Here is a 27,569-nt window from a genome sequence, read left to right on the forward strand (position 1 = left end):
GTCACTGTCGCTTCGGGAAGCCTGTGGAGAGGACGGACGCACCTGGTGCCCCGGGCAGGGGTGCCACCAGGGCAGAAGGAGGAGGTGGAGGAGGTTGAGAAGAAGAGACGCCCTGTCTGCCAGAGGCCTCTCGAGGTTCTGACCCCAGGGGCTAGGAGACTAAGTTCCTCTACCTCCACTGCCTGAAGAGACCGCGACACTGGAGGGACCCGAGTCCACTGCACCAGGGACCCCAGCACCGCCCCAGTGGCATAGAGCAACAGTCTCAGGGACCACTGCAAGGTTTCCAGTTGCCTAGACAACGACCTGGGGTCAGAACAACAACCCTTCCAGCCACCTGCCTCAACTGCTGGCCCAGACACCCATCCCAGCCCTGTGCTTCCAACCCAAGTGATATGCCGGTGCTCTCCACCCCTCGGCCCTCGCGGGTGACCACGCTGAAGCGCACAGCTGTGGTCCTGGCCCTCACGGCCTATGGAGCCCACAAAATCTACCCTCTGGTGCGGCAGTGCCTGGCTCCGGCCAGAGGCCCTCAAGTGCCTGCAGGGGAGTCCACGCAGGAGGCCTCCAGGGCCACTTCGGCCTCAGCGGCCAAGGCCGGTGTGAACCGAGTGTTCTTGCAGCGACTCCTGTGGCTCCTACGGCTGCTCTTTCCCAGGATCCTGTGCCGGGAGACTGGGCTGCTGGCGCTGCACTCAGCTGCCCTGGTGAGCCGGACTTTCCTGTCAGTATATGTGGCCCGCCTGGATGGACGGCTGGCCCGCTGCATCGTGCGCAAGGACCCCCAGGCCTTTGGTTGGCAGCTCCTGCAATGGCTCCTCATCGCCCTCCCAGCCACCTTTATCAACAGTACCATTCGCTACCTGGAGGGCCAACTGGCCCTCTCTTTTCGAAGCCGTCTAGTGGCCCATGCCTACAGCCTTTATTTCTCCCAGCAGACCTACTACCGAGTCAGCAACATGGATGGGCGGCTTCGCAACCCTGACCAGTCCCTGACAGAGGATGTGGTGGCCTTTGCTGCCTCTGTGGCCCACCTCTACTCCAACCTGACCAAGCCGCTCCTGGATGTGGCTGTGACCGCCTACACCCTGCTTCGAACGGCCCGCTCCCGTGGGGCTGGCACGGCCTGGCCCTCGGCCATTGCTGGCCTCGTGGTGTTTCTCACAGCTAATGTGCTCCGAGCCTTCTCACCCAAGTTTGGGGAGCTGGTGGCAGAGGAGGCACGGCGGAAGGGGGAGCTGCGCTACATGCACTCTCGCGTGGTGGCCAACTCAGAGGAGATTGCCTTCTATGGGGGCCATGAGGTGGGGCAGGTTGAGGTGTTGAGCATGAAGGAAAGCATGTGGCCCAGGGGCAGGCAACCGTGAATGACGGGGAAAGCCCAGGGCTGGCTGGGGTTGATGCCAGATGTGTGGGCAGGCCACAGGAAAGGGGGGCTGGGGATGGCCAGGGCCTTGGACAGCCCAGACTTAGGCACAGAAATGGAGAAGCGGGAAGGCTGGGTGAGGACTGCCCTGAGCCGGCTGCCTGCCTGCTCCAGGCCACTTCTGCTTTCTCTCCTCGGTAAGGCTGTCTTGGCCTTGGAGCTGAGGATCCTAGTGGTTTCAGATGCTGGAAATCCTGGCTCACCCCATTCCTTCAGTCAGCTGGAAGGAGGCTCCTGCTGTCTGGGAGCAGGGAGTGGGACATGGCCTGCTGCCCGGCCTCTCTTGGGCTCCAGGGCCCTTTGAAGGCCGGCGTCCAGCTGAGCTGGCCGGCCAGGCAGGCAGGCATTATGGGCATGACTCAGCCCAAGCGGAGGTTAATGAGCAGCACCGAGCTCGGTGGCTGCAGCAGTGGCAGTGCTCAGCACTCCAGGTCAATGGCTTCTCCTCTTGAGCTTGAGGGCTAGCCAGCTGGGTTACCGACAAAGCAGCCTCCCTGAGGCCCTGAGCCAGGGAAGCTGGGCCCGGGGCCGCCACCTTGTCGGGACGCACTTCCTGCCCGCCCGGCGGCCCCCCTGCCCCCCAGCGTGGCCGTCCTTCCGCCTGGGTCCCTGGGCTCAGCTCCCCAGTGGGCTGGGGCAGGAGCAGGGGCGCGGTCCACCACAGCCGGCCCCCGAGCTTAGTGCGGGGGAAGGTTACTCCAGGCCAATGCTCCCTTTATCTCGCCCCAGCCCCTCCCCTTCCTCGTGCCTGGGGTTGCAGCTGCCTTGGGCCTTGCTCCCTTACTCCCTGAAACTCTCATGTAGTTCCGAGTACTTCCCAGGGGAGGGGTGCAATGGCATCTGCCCGCTGAAGGCCTATGTGTCCTCCCTGGGTCAGTTGGCCTCTTGCCCCCGGCCCTTGTCTCACTGGCTGCACATCAGACTCCAGATTAGGAGAAAAGCTCCTGGTCTGCAGTTGCAACCCCCTCTTGTCCTCTCGCGCATGCCAGGCTGCAGGGCCTTGGCAGGCAGCTGTGGCCTTGGGTGAGGCGCTTGGCACATTACCCGAAGCTACATTGTCAGCCTCAGCCAGCACTCCTGCCAACTCCCAGCACGAGGCCAGATTGCCAGGGTGCTCAGAGGAGGCGTACTCACTTCAGGAACAGGAGATTGGGCTAGAGGCAGAACCACAGGGTGCAGAGGCCTGTATGGTGAGGACAGAAGAGAGTTCACTGGCTCTTTGAAGGACTTCCTCTGGGCTAATTTCAGGAGGTAGTATGTTCACCGGGAGGGTTCAATGTGGAAAGGGGCGTGGCTTGATGTGCATTCACAGTCTGTCTCTTTAGGCCTTGGCCAAAGGGCCAGAAAGCAGCATGGGGTGACAGGCCCCCATGGGTGGGTTGATTTTCCTTAATTGTGCATACATGTGGCTCACCCCAGTCCCACTGGCTGGTCCCAGTGGACACTGGCCCAAGGCTCAGACTAACAGGTTAGGGCAGAAGTGACTGGCTGGTTGGCAGGTGAACAGCGGAGTACAGTATTCTGTTCATACTGAGATTTCAATGAGGAGAGTTATTTAGACATACATGTACACACATATATACACACAACCTCTAATTGGTTGCAGAGCAAGGCAAACCTTTCTTAATAAGTCAAAGCATCATTTATAAAAATCTGGTTCTCCTGATGACTCTGGCAGTGTGGTCCAAATTCCACACCCCTTGCTACCTTCAGGCTGTGTGAACTTGGGCAGGGCACTGCCTCTCTGGGCTTCTGTAGTGTCCTATATACAGTGGAAATGAGAATACAGGTGAAGTGGCATGTGTTGAGAATCAAATGGAGATCATCAGGTGCAAAAGCACTCAGCAAAGGAAGTGGTGCCAGGCAAGGCAGCTGTTGTCAGTCAGGGATGGGAAGGCAGAACTGGAATGCACGCTCCTGTAATGAGCCAAGAAATCCATGACCTAATGGCCACCTTGCTGTGACCACTTCCTGACACCTCTAGCCCTTTTGCCTATCTGGATGCTGCTGCCATGGGAGAGCCTCTTTTTCTCCCACTCCCTTTCCTGCTGTCTCTTCTCCAAGCTTATACCCATTCTGATATGGTAGGTGGTGACCAATGCAGGAAGGGTGGAGGGGAGGGGAGGCCCATCCCACTGGAGTCCTCAGCGGGCCCAAGGAGGCGAGACCCAGGCTTGGGCAGGGCTGTCCCTTAGGCTGACTCAGAAGCATGCCCTCCAGGTTTCAGTGGGAGAATGCAGCAGAAAGTTCTCACCAAAAGGATCCCTGGGGAAGGTAGCAGGAGGTAGAGCCCAAGTAGACTGTTGGACCAAGTTCTTCAAAACAAAGGACTGCCTTTTGCTTTCCTGCACTGACCTTTACTGAGTTCATATTAGCCCCCCAGCCGTTGTCCAAAGAAACAAGCAAGGTGGCTGCCCTTGGCCAATGTTCAGAAGCTGCCCAGGGCAAAGAGAGGGCATGGTGAGCTTCCCAATCATAGAGGTAGTGGAAAGAAGGCACTGGAATGGGCTTCGGCAGGTGGGGTCATAAGTCCCTTCTTCACCACCACTGTACCCCAGTGCTGTGACGTCAGACAGTCCTATACTGCCCCCACCCTGAGTTTGAGACCTTTCTACTGTAAATGTGGCCCAGTCATAACCCCAAGCTCTCAACCTTGCCCTGGTCATCAAATGGCACAGCATGTATGCATTTGGCACCTGGGGCCTCTTGCTATTTATTGCCCCCATGAGGCCTCTCAGGCTCTCTCTGTTGCCTTCTCCCTGGCAGGTGGAGCTGGCCCTGCTGCAGCACTCCTACAAGGCCCTGGCTTCACAGATCAATCTCATCCTGCTGGAGCGCCTGTGGTATGTCATGCTGGAGCAATTCCTCATGAAGTATGTGTGGAGCGCCTCAGGCCTGCTCATGGTGGCTGTCCCCATAATCACCGCCACCGGCTACTCAGAGTCAGGTGAGAGTCAGCACTCCCAGGGGACAGGGGCAGGGCCCTGTCCTCCTTGACCACCAGGTGCTAGGCTCCAGAGGGCCTAGTCCTCGGCCTGCCCATCTGCCTCTTCCACTACTGAGGCCTTGAGGCCCGGCTGCCTTCCTGGAGATCACCACAGGTCACTGTCCCTCGCTGTCTTCCACTCCGCATGAGTCTCCCCTTTACAGCATCTCGTGCTCTTGGTACCATTCAGCTGAGCCCAGGGATTGCAACTCAGGAACACCACATGTACCCTCTCCAGGTGCATGCACCCTCACCTAGCTGTGCCTGTCCTCAGCTCAACTATGACACAAAGATGGGATGATGGAGAAGTGCATTAAGCAAGCCCTTTTATCCCTAGGCCTTGGTTTTCCCAGGCCTGAAACAACTCTGGTAGGTTGCAGAGGCTAGAGACCTCTGCCCTAAGGCCTGGGAGGATTGGGAAGCCTGTTCTGCCTATTACTTTAGCAATTGGATTCCCATTTTATTCTCTACTGGTTTGCAACATATTCATTCTATTTGCAGTCTTTCCATGGTTTCCCTTTCAAAAATAAGCTTGCGTGTGCACTGAGAACAGTCTAGGTCAGCGATTTTCAACCTATGTGCCATGGCACACTGGTGCGCTGCAAGAGGCACACTGGTGTGCCGCAAGAATTTTTAAAACATGCAATACCTGACTATTTAGTCAGGGGCACTGACCTCTTTTCCCTTAGGCTGTGAAATTTAAAAAATGACAACAGCCAACACAATAATAGCCATCCAGTGTGAATGTATCAAAATTATACCTAATTTTTTGTCAGATCAGCAAAAAAAAAATTTTTTTTCGTGTACCACAGAATTTTAGTAATTACTTTATGTGTGCCATGAGATTAAAAAGGTTGAAATCACTGGTCTAGGTTAATCAATGGCTCCTCCTTCTCCTGGCCCTTAGAACACTTTAACAGGACGGCCAGCCCCAGCTGACGGGTTGATGTAGCCCAGTGTCACGTTTGCTTTCCCATGTTTTTATACTTGGCTATTGCTTTATCAGGCCAATGCATGTTTAAATTCATCCCCATGTTTACCAACTTCTCTGCTCACCAGTCATTTCCTGCAGCCTAGCTACCTTCCTCTAGATAGGCATCTTCCAGAAGTTCATTTTGTAAGGCTTTCATCATGGGCACTTCACAATTATTTTGTTGCCTGAAAATGTCTTTATTTTACCCTTTTCCCTGAACTGAAGCACTGTATAGCTAGGTGTGGGCGTCCGGGTGGATGATTATTTGCTCTCAGCTCTCTGACAATATCTAATTGTCTCTGCTGGAAAATCTGTTATCAGCTTAACTCCCCTCAGCAGCCTGAATCGTCTCTCTGGTTGCTTTTAGACTTTTCTTTCTCTGGTATCCTGCTGTTTTGCTTGGAAGTGTTAACCAGTGGCTTTTGTGTTTATTCTGCTTCAGACTTGTATGGCCTTCAAATATTCAGATTTTTGAATTGTTCAGAAAAGTTCTCAGCTGTTATTTTTTTAAATATTGACTCACTCTTGCTCTCTCACTCGTTCCTTCTGGAATTCCTGCTGGACTTCTCACTCTCTCCTCTGTGGCTCTTTCACTCTTTTCACTGTTATCCATCTAGCACTATCTGTGCTGAATCCTGGGAGATTTCTTCAGATCTTCCTGCTCACTCATTTGCCATTTTTCTCTTCAGCTGAGTCTAATTTGAATTTTTTTAAGTTTTCAGTGACTATTTCTATCAAGTTCTCTTTGATTCTTTTTCAAATAGAAATTTTCATTTTCTTTATTTTTCTTTTTTTTTTTTAGGTTTTTTTTTGTTGTTGTTGTTGTTGTTCTTCTTCTATTACAGTTGTCCCATTTTTCCCCCATTGCACTCCCCTGTCCTCACCCCCAACAGTCATTCCTTGCCCTGTTGTCCATGTCCATGGGCCATTTATACTGGTTCCTTGATTAGAAGCTTCTCCTTTCTCCTCTTCTCTTCCCCCATTCCCCCTAGTCACTGTTGGTCTGTCCCTTGTTTCCATGGAGAAATTTTCATTTTCAAATAGAAATTTTAAATCGTTTTGGTAGGTGACTGATTTTCTCATCTTTGACCGTTCCTTTTTTATAGTCTGTATGATATTAATCATACTTATTCCACAGTCTCTATCCTGCTATTGGGCTATCTGAATTCTTGGGGGTCTAAGCCAGCTTGATATTCCATCTCCCGGTCTTCACTCATGGTGAATTCTTTCCTTGTGGGTTTTGCACCAGACTTTCTTGGGAACCCTGTGTGGCCTAACAGGAGGGTGCAATTCCCCAGTGCATATTGGCTTTTGTTTTGGGCAAACATTCCTGGTAATTGACCACTTCGAGGCCATTTTCATGTTCACCTCTCAGTTTGAGGAGGAGGGGTTCCTGAACTTGGAGGTAGTATTCATTTGAACCCTAGACACATAATTACCAATTCTTAGAGGCAACCTTTTGTTCCCTGCGCCTAGAGCTCTGGCTACAGGACCTGTCTCCTCAGTCTCTTAGGGATTTCACTGGTGCACCTGGCTGCTGGCTTCTCTGTGGGCTCCTGGGAATTTGCCTTACTTTCCTACAAGCACATCTCTGCTTTCAAAGGTGTTCTACTTTATGCAATTTGGTAGTAAGAGGGTTTTCAATTATATATAGAGAGAACCTGACTTGTTTTAGAAGTCTCTCTGATTCTCTCCCTATTGGCAGCTTTGGGGCTTCCATACATACCCTCAGCTGTCTGTCCCTCTCTGGGTAACCCCCAAAATGAAGGGTCTAATTGGAGGGGGATAGGTTCTTTCCACCAATGGGCCTACATGAAGAGTGGCCCTGATTTAGGCACAACTACCAGACACAGTCAGCACCCATGAGGAAATAGACCTATGGATTGTGTGAGGAAGTGCCTGCAGCCACTTGCCTCTGCTCCTGGCACTGGGCACAGCTCAGCCTGCCTAGTGCCTAAAGCTTCTCCCTCTTCTGAAGGCCTAGGACTTCTTTGATCCTCTACTGTTCCAGGTTTCATGGGTAATTTAAGGAGCACAAACTCCTTGTCCCCAGCCTCACAGCTTTTATAGTCAATTACCAGTGAAAATGTGAAATTCTCCTGTCTCCCTTGCTCGCTCCACTTCCTTCTTACGGGCCTTTTTGCTATGGTAATTTTTTAATCATTTTTATTTTTCAATAAGAGTTGACATACAATATTATATTAGTTTCAGGTATACACCCCAGTGATTAGATATTATATAACTTATTAAGTGATCATCCTGATATGGCCTCCTTGTTATTCCCCCAGAACTCCAGGCAGGCTTCTAACTCAGGGCCTTTGTACAAGCTGCTCCCACTTCCAGCAATGCTTTTTCCTCTAAGGTCCCACTCTCTTTCTATCAGACTTTTGCTCACAGGCACTGTCTAGATGAGGCCTGCCCTGCCCATCACCCCGCCTCTCTCTCTTCCCTTTCTCTACCTCTCTGCTCTCCCAAGCACTGAACACCCTATCTAGTCACCTTATCGATCTGGTTTATAGTCTCTCTGCCTCTTTAGACTGGGAGGTCAATGAGAGGAGGAATTTTTATCTCTGCTCCAGATGCTTCAAGGAGGTTGAGAACACTGGGGGCTAGTTAGGAAGATGCAGGCATTTATCAACTGAGGAAGATTTACATGCCTTTGCCCTACTTGCCTGCTGGCCCCGCAAAGCTGGAGGGCCCAGGGGAGGGACAGCATATCCTGCTCTGGATCTCTGGTCTTAGCTGCCCAGAGGCAGTTTATTCTGTCTCCAGGGAGGATGTTAGCTGTTGCCAGGATGCCCCAGGCACCTACAGAACCTTGCAGTTTATACACAGTTACTACCTAGCTCTTTGCCCTGGCTGGTTTAGCTCAGTGGATTGAGCGTCGGCCTGCGAGCTAAGTGTCGCTGGTTCGATCTTCCAGTCAGGGTACATCAGAGAAGGAAAACTCTGACTCCAAAAAACCTCCGCTGCCTTGCGGCATACCTCTTCAGGGGAAAGGCTAAGGGAGTAAACCCCGACAGAAAATCCGGAGCCGGAGTCCCTAAGGCGGTTTGACGTTGTAGTCAACACCGGCAACTCCTGCGGCGCACCTGAAGCCAAGCTGTATTGACTCCGTCTTTCCCTTGGACCCTTCAGCTGCGAAGAGAGGGGGGGTCTGCTGCATGGGCAACAGCAGACCCTCCATATTACCCTGCCCAGGCTCTGTAGCTTCAGCGTCATCACAAGATGTCGATTCAACACGGGAGGAGACAGATACCATGTCACTCCCGAGTCGGACTGCACAGCCATTCTCGGCGGTGCAGATGGACTCTTAAGAGGCTACACCATCGTCTCTCGAGACTGACGGCTGCCGACGACTACCTAGCTCTTAAGACATCCTGGGAAAAGGGCTATTGTCCCCCTTCCTGTTGTGGGCTGTGTCCCTGGGGACACAGTGGGAAAGATTAATGACCCTCCCCACCCCCAGTTCCCTGGATCCCTGGGCCAGGCCCCAGAAGATGATGTGAAGTGCACTAGCCAGCCACCACATCCCTTTTCTACCCCACATTGCACCCTTGCTGCTCCAGAGGCCATCTGCCCTGAGAGGACTTCCTGCCCCACCCGCATCACCATATCCCTGAGGCTTCTCCCTCCAATTAACATAAACCCCTAGATAGAGTCCTTCCCACTACAGTGGTCACTGCTTGTTCACCCATACCCAGTACCCTCAGAGTCAGCATTCCCCTGCTCCTCACCATTTCTAGAACATTTCTTGTGTTAAAGCCCTGCCCCTTTGGATTTTCCAGGGATCAAGGAAGTCAAGGCTATTGACAAGGGAGGGTTGAAGTGAGCAACCACAGGGTCTAGACTGAGATAGCATGCAAGTCAAGACAGGAGTTGGCCCCAAGGAGAAGTTGGGACACCTAGGATGGCTGTTCTCATAGAGGCCACAGGGGGAGGTGAAGGAAAAGTGGGGGCAGTAATACAGGTCCAAAAGGGGATAGTCATACATGAGAGGCTTAGGGGTGTAACAGCTCTGGGCGTCAGAAGACGAGGTGCAGGTGTGGCCCCAGAGAGGACGCTGTGAATAATACAGAACACAGGACAAGGGCAGTGTAGGGAAAAGAAGCTGGGTGTGCTGAGAAAGAAAGCCAAGTGCCTAGTGGCTCAGTTTTTTATCCATGTTTTGAGATATAATTAACATACCATACAATTCAGCCTTTTAAGTATTCAATTCAGTGGTTTTTAATATATTCACAAAGTTATACAACTATCACCAGCATCTAAGTCCAGAACATTGCGATCACTCCAGAAAGAAAGCCTGGACCCATTAGCAGTCATTCTCTACCCCTCCCCAGCTCCCGGCACCCACTAATCTTTGCATCACTCTGACTTGCCTCTTATGGACACCTCATATAAATGGAGTCACACAATATGTGACCCTTTGTGTCTGACTTCTTTCACTCAGGAGAATGTTTTCAAGATTCACCCATGTTATAGGATGAATCGGTGCTTCCTTCCTTTTAATGGCTGAATAATAATCCATTGTATATGTGTACCACAATTTCTTCTTTTTGTTAAAGATTTTATTTATTTACTTTTAGAGAAAGGGGAAGGGAGGGAGAAAGAGAGGGAGAGAAACATCAATGTGTGAGAGATACATCAATTGGTTGCCTCTCTCATGCCCCCAACTGGGGACCTGGCCCACAACCCAGGCATGTACCCAACTGGGAATTGAACCAGCAGCCTTCTGGTTTGCAGGCCAGTGCTCAGTCCACTGCCACACCAGCCAGGGCACAATTTCTTTATTCATTCATCGATGGACATTGGGGCTGTTTCTACTTTTTGCCTGTTATGAAAATGGTGCTGTGGTCACTTGTGTGCAAATTTCTGCATAGACATATACTTTTGTTTCTCCTGGATATATACCTAGGAGTAGAATTGCTGGGTTATATGGTAACTCTGTGTTTAACTTTTTGAGAAACTGTCAAACTGTTCTGCACAGCGGCAGCACCATTTTACATCCCCACCAGCAGTGTTTGAGGGATCCAATTTCTTCACTTTCTTGTCAACACTTGTTATCTCTTTAATTATAGTCTTCCTAGTGGGTGTGAAGTTGTATCTCATTGTGATTTTGATTTGCATTTCCCTGATGACTAGTGATGTTGAACATCTTTTCATGAGCTTATTGGCCATTTGTATATCTTAGGTATACAATAAAAATGTCTATTAAGATATTTTGCCCGTTGTTTAATTGGGTTGTTTGTCTCTTTGTTGTTGAATTGAAAAAATTCTTTATGCCCTGGCCAGGTGTCTCAGTTGGTTGGAGTGTTGTCCTGTATATCAAAAAGGTTGCGGGTTCAATTCTCAGTCAGGGCACATGATTGGGTTGCAGATTTGATCCTGGGTCAGGGCACATAAGGGAGACAACTCATCAATGTTTCTCTCTCACATTGATGTTTCACTCCCTCTCTCCTTCTCTTTTCCCTTCTCTCTAAAGTCAATAAACATGTCCTTGAGTGAGGATTGAGGGGGGAAAATTAAAAAGTTCTTTATATATTCTGGATACTAGATCCTTATCAGATATATGAGTTGCAGATAATTTCTCCCAATCTGTAAGTTGTCTTTTTACTTTCTTGATGGTTTACTTTGGTGCCCCAAAGTTTTAAATTTTGGGGAAGATCATTTATCCGTTTTTATTTTGTTGCTTGTGTTTTTGGTGTCATATTTAAGGAGCCCTATCTAATCCCAGATCATGAAGATTTACCCCTGCCTTCTCTTAAGAGTTTTGTAGTCTTAGCCCTTATGTGCAGGTCAGTGCTCTCCTTTGAATTAATTTTTGTGTGTGGTGTGGTGTAGGGACCATCCTTTTGCATGTGGATACCCGTTTGTCCCAGCACCACTGGCTAGAGAGACTCATCTTTCTCCTAGTGGGTCAGTTTTAACTTTCCCCTGTCCCTGTTCCTCCTCTTCTCTGTGCTCCACAGATTCAGAGGCTGTGAAGAAGGCAGCCTTGGAGATGAAGGAGGAAGAGCTGGTGAGCGAACGCACAGAAGCCTTCACCATTGCCCGAAACCTCCTCACAGCTGCTGCAGATGCTATAGAGCGGATCATGTCATCCTACAAGGAGGTACACCGCCGCCATGAATCTACCCCTGCCACACCCTCCATCCCACCCCTAGATTGCAGGGGCTGAGCCAGGGTCACCCTTCCCACAGGTGACAGAGCTGGCTGGCTACACAGCCCGGGTACACGAGATGTTCCAGGTATTTGAAGATGTCCAGCACTGCCATTTCAAGAGGCCCGGGGAACCGGAGCCAAAGGACACTCAGGCAGGGTCTGGGGCTGTGGTCAGGTCTGGTGTCCGTGTGGAAGGGCCTCTGCAGATACGAGGTAAGGGCACCCCCCACAAGAAAGACCCCACTGGTCCCTGTCCCCCCACCACTGGTACCTCCTAGTGCTACCCAGAAGGCAGGATCTTTGAGCTGTGCCCCCAGGGAGGGCTTTCTGGGCGAGTTGTGGCTCCCACAGCCTTCCTTCCCAGAGTAGCCGCTGCTGCCCAACCCACTCACTTCCCAATTCCTTCTGGGTGCCCTGGTGGGAATTTCTCTTTGTAAAAGAGGATCCCTAAGTGGAGGGAGTCACTTGCCCATATGGGCAGAAAAAGAAAGTTAGAGGCTACAGTAGGGACCAGGATGCTGTGGAAGAGGGGCCACAGTGTTTGAGCCACCACTAAGGTGGTGCCAGGAGGGGAGGGCTTCAAAGCAGGAATGGACTCCATGCCTTATATTCCAGAAGCCATATAAATGGTTTTGCCCCTCCCTACCCAAAGCACAACACCAGATACTGAAGGGAGGGATCTGCTTATAGAATGTACTCCCAAGGGGCCTTGGACCCACACACCTGGCGTGCTCTTGGGAGGGGGCGTTGTGTGGAACCTACCAGAAGGCAAAGGGAGTGCTGCTGCTCCCTCTCTTCCTTCCTTGTGTTCTCTCTCCAGGCCAAGTGGTGGATGTAGAGCAGGGGATTATTTGTGACAACATCCCTATCATCACACCCACGGGAGAGGTGGTGGTGGCCAGCCTTAACATCAGGGTAGGTTGAGTGGCCTGGGCTAGGCTGGGCTGAGCCATGGGGCCTGGGGCTTGACCTTTTGCATCTGCAAGCCCCAGCCCTTGGCATCCAACTTGTCTAGCCTGGGGAGGCTCATGTTGTCAGCAGCCATTGTCCCAAGGTCTACGTGGCAGGTGAGCTAAGGTCAAAATGAAAGGCCAACGTGGCTCTGCCTCTTAGTTGTGGGGCAATGGAGATAGAAGTAATAAAAGAGACTCGAGATTACCAAGATGGGCCAAGAGTCACCTGAGGATTCCTGGCCTTATCGTTGCCAGCCCCACCCCTACCCCACCCCAGCCCCACAGAAGCCCAGGGCTTGGGGGCTCTGGTTCAACTCCAACTGTGGTGAAAGAGATTGCCCTTCACTGGCCTGGGCTTGGGGTCCCTCCCATCTATTTCAAGAAGACCCCAGTGCAGATGTGTGTGCTGGATGCAGTCTGCCCCCCTCCCCCCCACCCCAGGATGGGGAGCAGTCTCAGCCACTACACAGGCCATCTGTGGAAAGGAAGCCCTGAAGGCTGACATTCACCAGTCACCTGTGTCCCCAACCAGAGCTTTGGTTGGGGAGTGATGGAGTGAAGGGGAGACCTGTGGTGGGGGGCAGGGAAAGAAGTGAGAGGGAGCCGCTTATTCATTCATTCATTTACTTATCCAACCAGTATTTTCTGGAAACCAGAGGTAAATCAGGGAGGGCCCTGCCCTCTGGGAGGCCCCACTCTGGGGGGCCCTAAAGTGTTACAGAGGTCTCTAGTTAGCTACCCAGGGTCCAGCAGGGGCCATTGGAAGGGTGTTCACCATCCCTCGGGGGGAGCAGAAGTCAGATGAAGCTTCAATTCAGGAGCTTCCAAGCAGATGGATAACGTGGTAAAGAAAGTCTCTCACAGAGCGCAGGCCAAGAAAAGGCAGTGGAGTGGCGGGAGCAAGGAACCAGATCATCAGAAGCCATGGTCAGGCAGGGAGTACGTGAAAGGGGCCAGTAGAGGGGTAGTGCCTGGGGCTCCTTTCCTTGATCTGCTTAGGTGGGCCCTGAGAGCCAGTTGGAGGCTGGGAACTTGTCATTACTTCAAGCTGCACAAGACAGTGGTGTGATCCCCATTGTCCCCAGCAGTGGCCACTCTTCGGATGTAGGGAAAGCCACCTATGGCCAGTTTATCCAAGGCTAATGATTCCCAGGCAGGCTCGGAAACCCTGATGAGCAGGGGCTCAGGTGGGTAGCAAGCAAGGCCAGGCAAGGTGGGAGTGACTGGGGTGGAAGAGCAGGAATGGGGGCTGAGCAAGAGTTCTGGCCTGGCAGAGCTGGTGGTGGAGCTAGGCTCTGGGACTGGGAGATGCTAGGGAAGGGGAAGAGTTCCCAGCCATGATAGGCCACCTGATGGGGTGAGAAGGACAGTGGGAGAGACGCAGGAATGGACTCGAGGCAGGAAGCCTTGTCGCCAGCTGAGGGCCAATGCAGCTCTCCCAGGGCCTGGCACCAGGGGAGCCTTCAGACATCAGGATGCAGGGAAGCCCAGCTCCCCCTCCCCCGCGGGACTTTATAGTCCAACAAAGGACCACAAAGCAAGGGGTTCAAACAATGGAAGAGGAGTGTCTCCCAGTTTTGGAGGCTAGAACTCCAGACCAGGGTGTCTCCTGAGAGCACTAAGGGTGAATCCATTCCAAGCCATCCCAGCTTCTGGTGCTTGCTGGCCGTCACGGGTGTTCCTTGGCTTTGTTTCAACCCCAGCCTCTATCTTCACATGGTGTTCTCCCTGTGTTCATGGCTCTGTGTCCAAATGTCCCTTTTTTATAAATAAGGATACCAGTCACATTGGATTAGGGGTCATCACACTCCAGGGTGACCTCATCTAAATTGACCTAATTGCATCTGTAAAGGCTATTCCAAATAAAGTCACATTCTGAGGTCTTGGTGCTTAGGACTTCAACACATGAATTTGGGGTGGACACAGTTCAACCCCTAATGCTGACTGAGGGAAGTCAGGGAAGGCCTTACATGGGCCACAGTCGCAGATCTTCCAAGGACTTCAGCAACTGCTAGGTGGCCCGAGGACAGCAGTCTCACTGCCCTCTGACCCCTTCCTTCCAGCACACTTCCCTCCCTGCAGCTCTACGGGCCTATTTCCACCAGCCAGTGGGCGGGATGTGATCGGCCAGTTAAGGAGCCTGAGGCCCTTGACGCTGAGCCTGGGGATCACAGTGGCATCTCTGTGACACCCTAGCACCCTTGGGGACAGTGAGAGGGCTTTGTGGGGGCAGCTGCAGTTTACTGTTCACCTAGAACTCTAAAGAAAGCACCTGTCCCAGGGAAGTTCCTAAAGGCAAAGCAGTTCTGCTGGGGAGGCCAGAAAGCTTGGATTCTCAGTGAAGTGGGATGGAGGGTGATGTTGACCGTTCATATGGCTATGGCAGAATAGGCCCTCCTGCTGGCCCCATACTCTATGGTGTGTGTTGGTGCTGTAAGGGACAGGCTGGGGACTGAAACAGGCACTCGATTAGGGCTCTGGATGCTGGACCTCATTGCCCAGACCATTCCATCCTTTACCAAGAGACCACGAAAGGCTAGCCACTAGCCCCAGCAGGCACCTGGGTGTAAGTAGCTGTCAGGAAGGTCACAGGTAAGAGGAAGGAAGCCCTCGCCCCCTGGGTACCACATGGCACTGCCTCCGCAGGTGGAAGATGGCATGCACCTGCTTATCACAGGCCCCAATGGCTGTGGCAAGAGTTCTCTGTTCCGGATCCTTGGCGGGCTCTGGCCCACGTATGGTGGTGTGCTCTACAAGCCCCCACCCCAGCGTATGTTCTACATCCCTCAGAGGTGAGTGGTACCAGGGGGCAGGAGGGAGCCAGGGCCCTCAGCTCTGCCCGCTGCCCCTTCCAACCTGTGGAACCTGCCACCTAGGGGATGGCATAGCTTGAGGCCTTGGGAGAGGACAGCAATATGCTTCCCCCTGAATGAGGGGCTGTGGAACCTCCACCTGTCCCCTCCTGTTCCCCCTCATCTGGTGACTTTACAGCTGTTTGGTGTGCATGAGTGAGGGTGCACACTGAGGGTGCCATATGTCTGTGTGCATATGGTGTGTGTGTGTGCATGTATACATGTGCATGTTTGTCTATGAGCATGCATCTGCCTGTGCATGCAGAGTGTGTGGTGTGCACATGTGAGTGTGTGGACCTGGTGTGCATAGGCAGCTGTGAGCACTTCCTGGAGCACTTTGTAGCAGGGGTCTGTGGGCTTCTAGTTGCCCCACCCCCAGCAGCCAGGGCTCATGGCATAGGGTGTTGGCAGGGCCAGTCCTTCCCTTGGTGGACATGCAGCTTTCCCACAGGCCCTACATGTCTGTCGGCTCCTTGCGTGACCAGGTGATCTACCCGGACTCAGTAGAGGACATGCAAAGGAAGGGCTATTCGGAGCAGCACCTGGAAGCCATTCTGGACATTGTGCACCTGAACCACATCCTGCAGCGGGAAGGAGGTAGGGGGTGGGACATCTCACCTCTCAGCACCAAGGAGTGAGCCATCCATCTAGCAACCTGCTACCACCCCGGCCCCCAACATCCAGGATCCTGATGTGATAGGTGCCCCAAGAGTCCCCACCTAACAGGGAGGACTGACGGGAAGCAGGTGGCTCAGGCGGCCTGAGTATGCTAGGAAGGGGAAGGCCAGGTTTGCAGGCAGGGGGACATGATCAGGTGAGATGCTCACAACAGACTCTGGGGATGGGGGACTGGCGGGGAGGGAAGGCCCTGACAGCGAAGGAAGCCCTTGGAAGGCTTTAGGCAAGGAAGTTACAGGTCATTTTCGAATTTCAGCAAGAGGACAGATCTCAGGTGGGCATGTCAGGGCAGCCGGGAGGAGCGAGCCCAGGCTGTCAACACAGCTGGCCTGGAAGTTGGGAGGCAGGAGCAAAGGTGGAGAGGACCCCAGGCTTCTGCCTTGAACGTGGGAGGTGCCATCCCCTGGGAAGGAGAGGAGGGAGGGACAGGCTAGTGGCAAAAGAAGGCATTGGTCAAGGGCTTACCTGGTTTGTCTACCAATGCCTGTTGGGCCTGGAGGTGATAAGGAGAGGGCGGAACCCAGAGTGGGGCTGAGCTGATTTTCTTGGTGAAATCTGAGTGGCAGGGTTCCACTTCCTGCCTCTGCCACTTAGGGGCAATTTGACTTTGAGCAAAAACCTCACCTCTTGAGCCTCTCTCCGCCTGTAGAAGGGGACAGGTACCAGTCCCTCCCTCAGCACCAGCATTAAATGAAACCACTCCTGCAGACTCTTCCCAGGTGTTATGGCCTGCACAGGAAGAGGGCTGCAGGTGGTGGAGTCCTGGTTGCCACAGTGACAGTCACGCACAAGCTTCATCCCCAGCTCCCTCCTGGCCTGGTTGGACCTCTTTTGCTCCAGCCACCCTCCACCTAGAAGTGCACCTCTCCTGTCCTCCAGGCACCCCTGAGTCCCAGTCCTCAGTCCCATGAGGCCAATCATCACAACCTATTAGCATTGAGTTCATTTATGAATAACTGAACCACTCACACACAGTGGCTTAAATCACTCACAAGTTTATCTTATGATATCAAAGTCCTGAGAAAGGCAGGCCACAGTTGGTGGTCCTGTTCTGTGTGACCTCTGTTCCCAAAATCACCTCATGGTCCAAGATGGCTGTTCCAGGCCATAGGATGGAGAAAGCAAAGGGTATACGCCATCTTTCTTTTAAAGAAAATTCCAGAAGCTACCATATGTGTAACACTTAAACCCCACTGGCCAGAATTTAGTCACATAGTCATATACCTCAAGGCAAGCTAGGGAGTATAGTCTTTTTTGAGGGTACCATGCGCCCTACCAAAACTAGTCCTATGGGAAAGCAGAGTGGCAGGAGGTAAGGAGCCATTTCTGATGAATATCCACACACCTGCTCATTCAAGTGGCTTCCTGAGCCTTGCCAAGGGTCTGGCACAAAGCAATGATACAAAGGCCTGGTGACTATGAGTGAGAAGCCTTCTGGAGAGACCACTCCAGCCCTCCTGGGGCGGGCTCTTCATTAGCACCCTGTCACGTCCTATATGAGTTTGCTGTGGCTGCTTTAACAACATACCACAGACTGAGCAGCTTAAACAACAGAAATGTATTAACCGCCAGCTCTAAAAGCCGGAAGTTGAAGAAGATCAGCATGTAGGCAGGGTTGGCTCCTTTTTTTTTTTTTTTTTTTTTTTTTTAACACATAAGAGATAGGTTTTGTTATTATGTGTGATCCTTTTCAGCTCTATAATGCTATTTCTTTTTTTTTTTTCATTTTTTTAATGTAAACAATTTTTTTAATTGTTTTTCTATTACACTTGTCCCATTTTTCCCCCATTGCTTCCTCCCACCCAGCCCACCCCTTCTCCCACAGTCATTCCCCACCCCGTTGTCCATGTCCATGCGTTATTTATACTAGTTCCTTTACTAAACCCTTCCCCTATTTATCCCCTTCCTCTCCCTAACCCTCTCCCCACTGATAACTGTTTTTATGTTCCTTGTTCAGTTTTGTTCATTTGTCTGTGTTGCTCTTTAGTTTCCTGTATTAGGTGATGTCATATGGTATTTTTCTTTCAATACCTGGCTTATTTTGCTAAGCATAATTCTCTCTAGTTCCATCCATGTTGTCGCAAATGGCAGGCGCTCCTTCTTTCTTTCTGCTACATAGAATTCCATTGTGTAAATGTACCACAGTTTTTTGATCCACTCATCTACAGATGGGCATTTAGGCTATTTCCAGCACTTGGCTATTGTAAATAGTGCTGCTATGAACATAGGGGTGCATAGGTTCTTTTGAATTGGGGTTTCAGGATTCTTCGGGTATAATCCTAGCAGTAGCATCGCTGGTTCAAAAGGCAGTTCCATTTTTATTTTTTTGAGGAAATTCCATATTGTTTTCCTTAGTGACTGCACCAGTCTGCATTCCCACCAACAGTGCAGTAGGGTTCCCGATTCTCCACATCCTCGCCAGCATTTGTTGTTAGTTGATTTGTTGATGATGGCCGTTCTGACTGGTGTAAAGTGCTATCTCATTGTGGTTTTTATTTGCATCTCTCTGATGGTTAGTGATGTTGAGCATTCTTTCATGTGTCTATGGACCCTCTGTGTATCCTCCTTGGAGAAGTGTTTGTTCAGGTCTTTTACCCATTTTTTAATTGGGCTGTCTGTCTTCTTGGTGTTGAGATGTGTAAGTTCTTTATATATTTTGGAGATCAATCCCTTGTCTGAGGTATCACTGGCAAATATGTATTCCCATATGGGAAAAGTTTTCAATTAGCAATAATCGCGCCTCGGATAAACCTCATTGGCTACGATACTGCCACTGCGCAAAGCTTGTATTCCCATATGGTTGATTTTCTTTTCATCTTGCTGATGTTTTCTTTTGCTGAGCAGAAACTCTTTACTTTGATATAGTCCCATTTGTTTATTTTTTTCTTTATTTCTATTGCCTTAGGAGATGTATTCATGAAAATATTGTTACGTGCGATATCTGAAATTTTCTTGCCTATGTTTTCCTCTAGGGCTTTTATGGTGTCACGGCTTACATTTAAGTCTTTGATCCATCTTGAGTTTATTCTCGTGTGTGGTGTAAGTTGGTGGTCTAGTTTCATCTTTTTGCACGTCTCTATCCAGTTCTCCCAGCACCATTTGTTAAAGAGGCTCTTCTCACTCTATTTTATGTTCCTTCCTCATTTATCAAATATTAGTTGACCATATAGGCCTGGGTTTATTCCTGGGCTCTCTATTCTGTTCCATTGATCTATATATCTGTTCTTATGCCAGTACCAAACTGTTTTGATCACAGTGGCTTTGTAGTATTGTCTGATGTCTGGTATTGTGATTCCTCCTGCTGTGTTTTTCTGTCTCAAGATTGCTTTGGCTATTCGGGGTCTTTCTTTAGTTCCATATAAATTTTTGAAGTATTTGCTCTAGGTCTGTGAAATATGTCATTGGTATTTTAATAGGGGTTGCATTGAATCTGTAAATTGCTTTGGGTAGTATGGACATTTTAATGATGTTGATTCTTCCCATCCATGAACATGGTACTTGCTTCCATTTATTTGTATCCTCCTTAATTTCTTTCTTCAGTGTTATGTAGTTTTCCAAGTGCAGGTCTTTTATCTCTTTGGTTAAGTTTATTCCTAGGTACTTTATTTTTCTTGCTGCTATAGGAAACGGGATTTTTTTCTTTTTTTTTTTTAGTTTCTATCTCTGATATTTTATTGTTGGTGTACAGAAATGCCTTAAATTTCTGTATATTCACTTTGTACCCTGCTATTTTGCCAAACTTGCTTATTATGTCCAGTAGTTTTTTAGTGGAGTCTATAGGGTTTTCTATGTATACTATCATGTCATCTGCAAATAGTGACAGTTTTACTTCCTCTTTTCCAATTTGGATGCCTTTTATTTCTCTTTGTTGTCTGATTGCTGTGGCTAGAACTTCCAACACTATGTTGAATAGGAGTGGAGATAATGGAATTCTTGTCTTGTTCCTGATCTCAGAGGAATGCTTTCAGTTTTTGTCCATTGAGTATGATGTTGGCTTCAGGTTTCTCGTATATGGCCTTCATTATGTTGAGGTATGCTCTCTCTATTCCCATTTCGTGAGTGTTTTCATCATAAATGGGTGTTGTACTTTATCAAATGCTTTTTCAGCATCTATTGATATGATCATTTGATTTTGTCTTTCATTTTGTTTATGTGGTGTATTACCTTTATTGATTTGCGAATATTAAACCATCCTTACGTCCCTGGGATGAATCCCACTTGATCATGGTGTATGATCTTTTTAATGTGTTGCTGGATCCTGTTTTTCAATATTTTGTTGAGAATTTTAGCATCTATGTTCATCAGCATTATTGGCCTGTAGTTTTCTTTCTTTGTTGTGTCTTGAACTGGTTTTGGAATTAGGGTAATACTGGCTTCATAGAAAGAGTTATGGAGTCTTCCCTCTTTTTGGATTTTTTGGAATAGTTTGAGAAGAGTGGGCATTAGTTCTTCCCTAAATGTTTTGTAAAATTCACCTGTGAAGACATCCGGTCCAGGGCTTTTGTGTGTTGGGAGTTTTTTGATTACTGTTTCAATTTCATTCTTTGTTATCAGTCTGTTCAGGCTTTCTACTTCTTCTTGATTCAGTTTTGGAAGATTATATGTTTCTAGAAATTTGTCCATTTCATCTAGGTTGTCAAGTTTCTTGCCATACAGTTGTTTGTAGTAATTTCTTACAATCCTTTGTATTTCTGTGATATCGGTCGTGATTTCTCCTTTCATTTCTGATTTTGTTTATTTGGGTCCTCTTTTTTTCTTGATGAGCCTGGTTAAAGGCTTGTCAATTTTGTTTATCTTTTCAAAGAACCAGCTCCTACTTCTGTTGATCTTTTGAATTGTTTGTTTAGTCTCTGTGTCATTTAATTCTGCTCTGATCTTGATGATTTCCTTCCTTCTATTTGCGCTGGGCTTTGTTTGTTGTTGTTCTTCTAGTTCTTGTAGCTGAAGGGTTAGATATTTTATTTGAGATTCTTCTATCCTTTTCAGGTAGGCCTGTATTGCTATGAACTTTCCTCTCAGGACTGCTTTTGCTGTGTCGCATAGGTTTTGGGCTGTGTGTGTTCATTATCATTAATTTCCAGAAACTTCTTGATTTCTTCCTTGATGTCATTGTTAACCCATTCATTATTTAATATTGTGTTATTCATTCTCCATGAGTTTGAATGTCTTTGAGTTTTTTCCTTGACGTTGATTTCTTGTTTCAAGGCACTGTGGTCTAAGAAGATGCTTGATATAATTTCAATTTTCTTGAATTTGTTGAGGCTTGTTTTGTGTCCTACCATGTGGTCTATCTTTGAAAATGTCCCATGTGCATTTGAAAAGAATGTATATTTTGCTTCTTTCAGGTGAAAATTTCTATATACATCAATTAAGTCCATTTGATATAGTGTGTTGTTCAATGCCTCAATATCCTTGGTGTTTCTTTGCTTTGAAGATCTGTCTGTTGTTGATAATGGGTTGTTAATGTTCCCTACTATGAGTGTGTTGCTGTTGATATCCTTCTTGGAGTCTTTCAAAATTTTCCTTATATATTTGGGTGCTTCTATGTTGGGTGCATATATGTTTACCAAGGTTATATCTTCTTGATAGATTGCTCCCTTAAGTATTATGAAATGCCCTTCTTTGTCTCTTTTTATGGCCTTTGCTGTGAAATCTGTTTTTTCTGATATAAGTATTGCTACCCCAGGTTTTTTTTCATATCCATTTGCTTGGAATACTTTTTTCCATTTCTTCACTTTCAGTCTGTGTAAATCTTTTGTTTTGAGGTGTGTCTCTTGTAGACTGCATATATGTGGGTCATGTTTTCATATTCATTCTGCTACCCTATGTCTTTTGATTGGAGCATTTAATCCATTTACATTTAAGGTTATTATTGACAGGTATTTATTCATTTCCCTTTGTACCTGTGTTCCTTTCCCTCTCTCTCTTTTTCTTCTTTTTCTTAAAGCATTCCCTTTAGCATCTCCTGCAATGCTGATTTGGTGGAGATGTATTCTTTTAGTCTTCCTTTGTCTGGGAAACTCCTTATTTCACCTTCCATTTTGAAAGAGAGCCTTGCTGGTTAGAGTAGTCTTGGTTATAGGTCTTTGTTTTTCGTTGCTTCAAATATTTTTTGCCATTGCCTTCTGGCTTGTAGTGTTTTTGTTGAGAAATCAGTTGCTAGCCTTCTCGGAGCTCCCTTGTATGTTATTTGCTGTTTTTCTCTTGCTGCCTTTAGGATTCTCTCTTTGTCTTTGAATGTTGCCATTTTAATTATGATGTGCCTTGGAGTGGGCCTTTTTGGGTTCATCTTTATTGCTTTATTGGGACCCTCTGTGCCTCCTGAATTTGCATGACTTTTTCTCTCATCAAGTTAGGAAAATTTTCTGTCATTACTTTTTCAATCAAGGTTTCTATCTCATGCTCCTCTTCTTCTTCTTGTATCCCTATGATATGGATATTGTTTCACTTCATGTTCTCCTGCAGTTCTCTTAAACCCTCTTCATTGTTTTTACATCTGTTTTCATTTTGTTGTATTGTCTGGGGATTTTTTCTACATTGTCCTCTAACTCACTGATCTGATCCTCAGCTTCGTTTAGCCTGCTTTGGATTGATTCTGCTGTGTTCTTCAGTTCAGAAATTGTATTCTTCATTTCTTCCTGGTTCTTATTGATAGTTTCTATGTCCTTTTTTATGCTGGTGTAGTTCTCTGTAAGTTCCTTATAGCTTTCCTGGAGTTCTTTGTAATTTCCCTGAAGTTCGTTGTAGTTTTCTCTGAGTTTGTCAAGGTCATTGAGCTTCCTGATAACCATTCTTTTGAATTCCATGTCTGATAGTTGACTTACCTCTGTTTCATCTAGCACTCTTTCTGGGGATTCCTCTTTTCCTTTCATTGAAAGGTTGTCTCTGTGTCTCCCCATGTTGGATGCTTCTTGTTTATTTTTGTTTCTTAGATTTGTCTGCTTTGATTTCCCGCCTTTGTGGTATGAAATTCTGTATAGGAGTCCTGCGGGATTCAGTGGTGCAGTCTCTTTGATCTCCTGAGCTTGATGTTCTTGGGATGTCCTTTATGCCATTTGTTTAAGCTGTACGGTTGTATTTCAGTTTCTCTTTGGTGGAAACTTCCCTCTGGCTAGTTGATTGAAAGTCACTCTGCCCACCTTGTCTTGAGTTCTTTTGTGGAGATGCACACACTCCAGGCAAGAAACTCACACCCTCAAAAATATCCCCCACCCACAATCTCACTATCAGCAGCAAATGAGCCAGTATTAATATAGATGTAAAGAGGTTAAGACTATTATACTATAGGAAAAACAGGTAAGAGTTGTTTTAACTGAAAGAAAGATGATTTTTGAGAGGGAGGATGATAGAATAATAATAGTAGCAAGTAGGGTCAAGACTATGCAAGACAGTAAGTAATATTTACATTGTATGTTGAAAAAGGGAGGGAAGACTGCAGAATGAAGTGAGAAAGTGGAAGTGTATAGTATTAGGTTTGTATAGCAGTTATATGCTGTATGTTTAGTGTGAGAGGGAAGATAAACAAAACAGACAAAACAAATTAAATAAGAGGAATAGGAGGGAGATAAGGTAGGAAACAGATTAAAGAAAGAGTTTTTCCCAGTACAACCTTCTGGCGCTGTCTTCTTTTTCTGGATCCGCCCCTGGTCAAAGTTCCATGGGTTCAAATCCTTTCTGTCTGGCTGGCTGTGAGGAGATCCAGCTTGATTCTGGGGTTGCTAGTCTCTCACTCGTGGGCCTGCCGCCGCTCTGCTATGAGCCACACTTAGTTGAGTCCCCACCCTCCCATCCTGCGGCACCCTCAGCCCTCCTCATACTTGTCTGGCAACGCTGTTCTGCTGGCGAGCCAGTGCGCATACCCATAGTCCCTGCCCAGCCTCGGGTCCTGTCTCCGCTCCTCCAAAGTCTGTGTGTTGCCTCCAAGCTACAACACTGGCCTGCATCCCTGCCTGGCAGAGCCTTGTTGTGCACGTGCGTGCTGAGTTGCCTGCCTGGGGACCCTACCGAGTCTGGGGTTTCGCTGCAGCTTTGCCGTGTGGGCCCCTCTCCATGGCTCACTTCTGATGTTTTGTTTGGTGGAGCCCTGATGCGGGCACCAGGGCACAGGGTTACCAGCCCAGGGGGTCCCCACCTGAATTCAGTTCATACAGTTTCTCACAGTCCGGGCTGTTCACTGTTTTCCCACCCCTCCAGCTGTTTCAACCAAACCTTCTCACTGACTCCCTCCGGGACTTTGCTGGTCAGGGAGCCTATGGCAGGGTGAAGTTTCCAAGCAGATCCTGGCTAATGAGCTGGCCAGCAGCTGCCCCTTTCAGGTGCGGTATGGCAGGGGTGCCAGGCTGGGAATCCCAGCAACTCTGCTTAGAGAGCGCGGGCCGAGCTTTCTGCCCTCTTTCATGCCGCTCCCAGACTCCCTTCCCTGCTCACGCTATCTGAAATCCGCACTCACTCACTCCTCTCTGTGTTTGCACTCCAAGTCCTTCTGTGATGGGAGCAAGCAGACAACACTGCTACCTATTCTGCCACCATCTTCTTCTCCTGGTTGGCTTCTTCTGAAGGCTGTGAGGGAAAAATCTGTTCCAGGCCTCTCTCCTTGTGTCTTCTTCTCCCTGTGTCTCTTCATATTACCTTTCCTCTATGTACATTTTTGTGTCCAAACTTCCCCTTTTTATAAGGAAACCCATTATATTGTATCAGGGCCCACTCTAATGACATCATTTTGACATGATCACCTCTGTGAAGACCCTTTCTCCAAATATAGTCACCTTCTGAAGTCCTGGGGGTTAGGACTCCCACATATCTTCTTCCAGAAGGACTACGATTCCAGTCCCAACTTCTTTTTGACTATTCAGGTATCACCTACAGACACACAAGTACCCATAGCACACGTAGTCAGCTGTTGACCTTCTCCAGAGTCAGATGTGCTGCCATCTTCCACTGTCACTTGTTCCCCAGCCCCCACTCATGTTGCCCATCACACCCAATACTCCTGGGCCCTTGTTGAATTAAAAGGAATCCTCTTGTCCCCTGCCTAGGTTGGGAAGCTGTATGTGACTGGAAGGACGTTTTGTCAGGGGGTGAGAAGCAGAGAATCGGCATGGCCCGCATGTTCTACCACAAGTGAGTGGGCTGTCCAGGGTGGTAGGATTCCCTTGGGCTCTGATTGCTTTCCAAGCCAGTGGCAGAGACAAAGTGGCAGCTCAGCATGCATGCTCCCTGTGGCCTCCTTAGGGGAAAGACAATACCATTAAGGAGCCCCATCCAGGCCCTAGCAGGGATTGGGCCACAAGGGGCAGGGGGGCATTAGGGCCAGACCAGATCAGCAGCAGTGGAGGGTCCACAGCTTCATCCACTTGGTCCCCACTGTCAAGGCCCAAGTATGCCCTCCTGGATGAATGTACCAGCGCCGTAAGCATCGACGTGGAAGGCAAGATCTTCCAGGCGGCCAAGGATGCAGGCATCGCTCTGCTTTCCATCACCCACCGGCCCTCCCTGTGGTAGGTGCCCACCCTCCCTGCCTGGAACTGAGGGGAGGGAGCCCCCTTCCCGTATTCTACACCCTCATGGCTTTGCAGCTGGGGAGGAGATGGTGCCGCCATCAAAGGGGCAGAGGACCCTACTAGGCCTGGCATGCATCTCCTGATGAATAGCCTCTGCATCTCTGTCTCTGTCCCTCTCCTGGCCCAGGAAGTACCACACACACTTGCTACAGTTTGATGGGGAGGGCGGCTGGAAGTTCGAGAAGCTGGACTCAGCCACCCGCCTGAGCTTAACTGAAGAGAAGCAGCGACTTGAGCAGCAACTGGCAGGCATTCCAAAAATGCAGCAACGTCTCCAGGAGCTCTGCCAGATCCTGGGCCAAGGCCCTAAGGTCCTGCAGGGTGCTGCCACCTGACAGAGGCCCATGGCTCTGGGCCCTCAGCCCTTGCCCCTCCCCAAGCTCTTGGATTATATGAAGGAAACAGCAGCACTTGCCTACCCACTGCCCGACTGCCCAGCTGCACCACAGGCCCACCCTGCATGACTTTCCCTCCTCATAGGCCTGCCCTGCCTAGAGGACTGCCAGCAAAAGTGCGTGCTTGACCTCATGCCCCTGTCCTCAGGCAAGTAGACATGGAAGGTCCTACCCCGCTGCCCACCTTAACCCTGCCCCACCATAACTGGAACCTGGACAGGGTAACTGAGTCCTTTCTTTTCTTTGGAGAGGGTAAGAGGGATAGGAGGTAAGCACCAGCTCACACCACCAGACAGTTTGTACTGAGCCTTGGCATTTGTGGGGTACTGCCCTCCTGAGACTGAAGCCCCCCCTTATTTCCACCTTTTAAGTCCCTCGAAGACCTTATGGTCCATCCTTCTACTGCCACCACCCAAGTGGCCACTGAGGCTCCCATCCCACTGGGTGCCCTTCCTACCATAGAAATGGCCAAACAGGACCCACGGCCACACTGGGGCCCTTGTTCGCACCTCTTCTCCCCTATGGTTGTCTCGAAGAGCTCTCGGGAGAAAGAATTGCACAGCATTTTTTATCAAGCAATAATAAGAATGTAGTCCCTTTCCCTCTTGGTCCCTACAAGCTAATTTATTGGATTCCTGTTCATAGCCTTCTTGATTGCCAACATGAGGACCCTGCTACCAGGGGAGGCAGCCCAGGCTGTGGTCCTTCCACAAGTGACCCAGCTTGTGAGCCAGCCCCAGCTAGCCTGTCACCCCACCAGCCTACACTGCCAGCTGCCACTAGGGGGGCCAAGGCCAGCCAGAGGGGTAGATGGACACTGTGCTGCCAGGAGTGTGGACACCAGTGTTCCCAGCTCAGTGCCAAAGAGGAGTCAGCCAGGGAAGCTGTCTCTGCAAAGCTAGCTCCTGCCCAAGAGGGAGACCCCACTGCCACCATGTGCCTTTCGGGAGAGGGAAGGCTCAGCCCTCAGGCTGGGGAGCCTTTCTCAGTCCCTCAGTAAAAACCTCCCATGGAAAGTGTGTTCTTGCCTCCTGGCTTTTTTGTCTAGAGTGGCCTGGGAGAGAGACAGGGATGACAGCAGGGTGCCTGGGAGGGAAGGAATAATCTCAGCCCCCACCCTCCACCTGAAGACACAGCTCAGCACATTCTGTGACTGACATGATGAGAAGGGGGATTCAGCAACAACATCTCACAAATATATCAGCTGAGTCCAAACAGGACTCTGGACAAAGCCTGGACCCAGTGCTGGGGTGGGGAGGAGGGAACCAATGCTGTGTCTCTGTGAGGAGCTTCCAGAGGGATAGAATGGGAAAACCAGTGAGCCACAAAGTGGGCTGATTGGGGGAGCATGAAGGAGGAAAGGTCCTGAGCCAGCCTGGCAAGGGGCAGTGGGAAAGAATTGCTTTTAGACCTTCTAGGAGGAGGCAACACTTGTGCAAAGGACCAGAAGTAAATCAGGAGCAAGATGCAGGGTATTGATGCTGAGTGCAGGGGAAGTTAGGAGCCAGGGCCACCCTAAGGGACCCAAACTTATTCCAGAGGCAATGAGAAGTTACTGAAGAATTTTCAGCAGGATGAAAATCA

At 49.3% G+C, this 27,569-nt stretch overlaps 1 protein-coding gene and 1 pseudogene across 1 annotated transcript; one reads left to right on the plus strand and one right to left on the minus strand.

Moving 5' to 3' along the window:
- On the plus strand, nt 1–27,004 carry ABCD1 (ATP binding cassette subfamily D member 1). Its single transcript, XM_090264356.1, has 10 exons — nt 1–1,304; nt 4,193–4,373; nt 11,355–11,497; nt 11,586–11,760; nt 12,368–12,462; nt 15,147–15,292; nt 15,804–15,949; nt 25,066–25,150; nt 25,402–25,527; nt 25,718–27,004. The coding sequence occupies exons 1-10, from the start codon at nt 396–398 to the stop codon at nt 25,923–25,925; spliced, it is 2,214 nt and encodes a 737-aa protein (XP_090120482.1). The 5' UTR covers nt 1–395; the 3' UTR covers nt 25,926–27,004.
- Nucleotides 18,735–18,815, minus strand: LOC149991233 (U4 spliceosomal RNA; annotated as a pseudogene).
- Nucleotides 27,005–27,569: the final 565 nt, after the last annotated feature.

The sequence above is a fragment of the Furipterus horrens genome, unplaced genomic scaffold, assembly GCF_987537825.1.
Source record: "Furipterus horrens unplaced genomic scaffold, mFurHor1.1.pri manual_scaffold_17, whole genome shotgun sequence".
NCBI lineage: Eukaryota > Metazoa > Chordata > Mammalia > Chiroptera > Furipteridae > Furipterus > Furipterus horrens.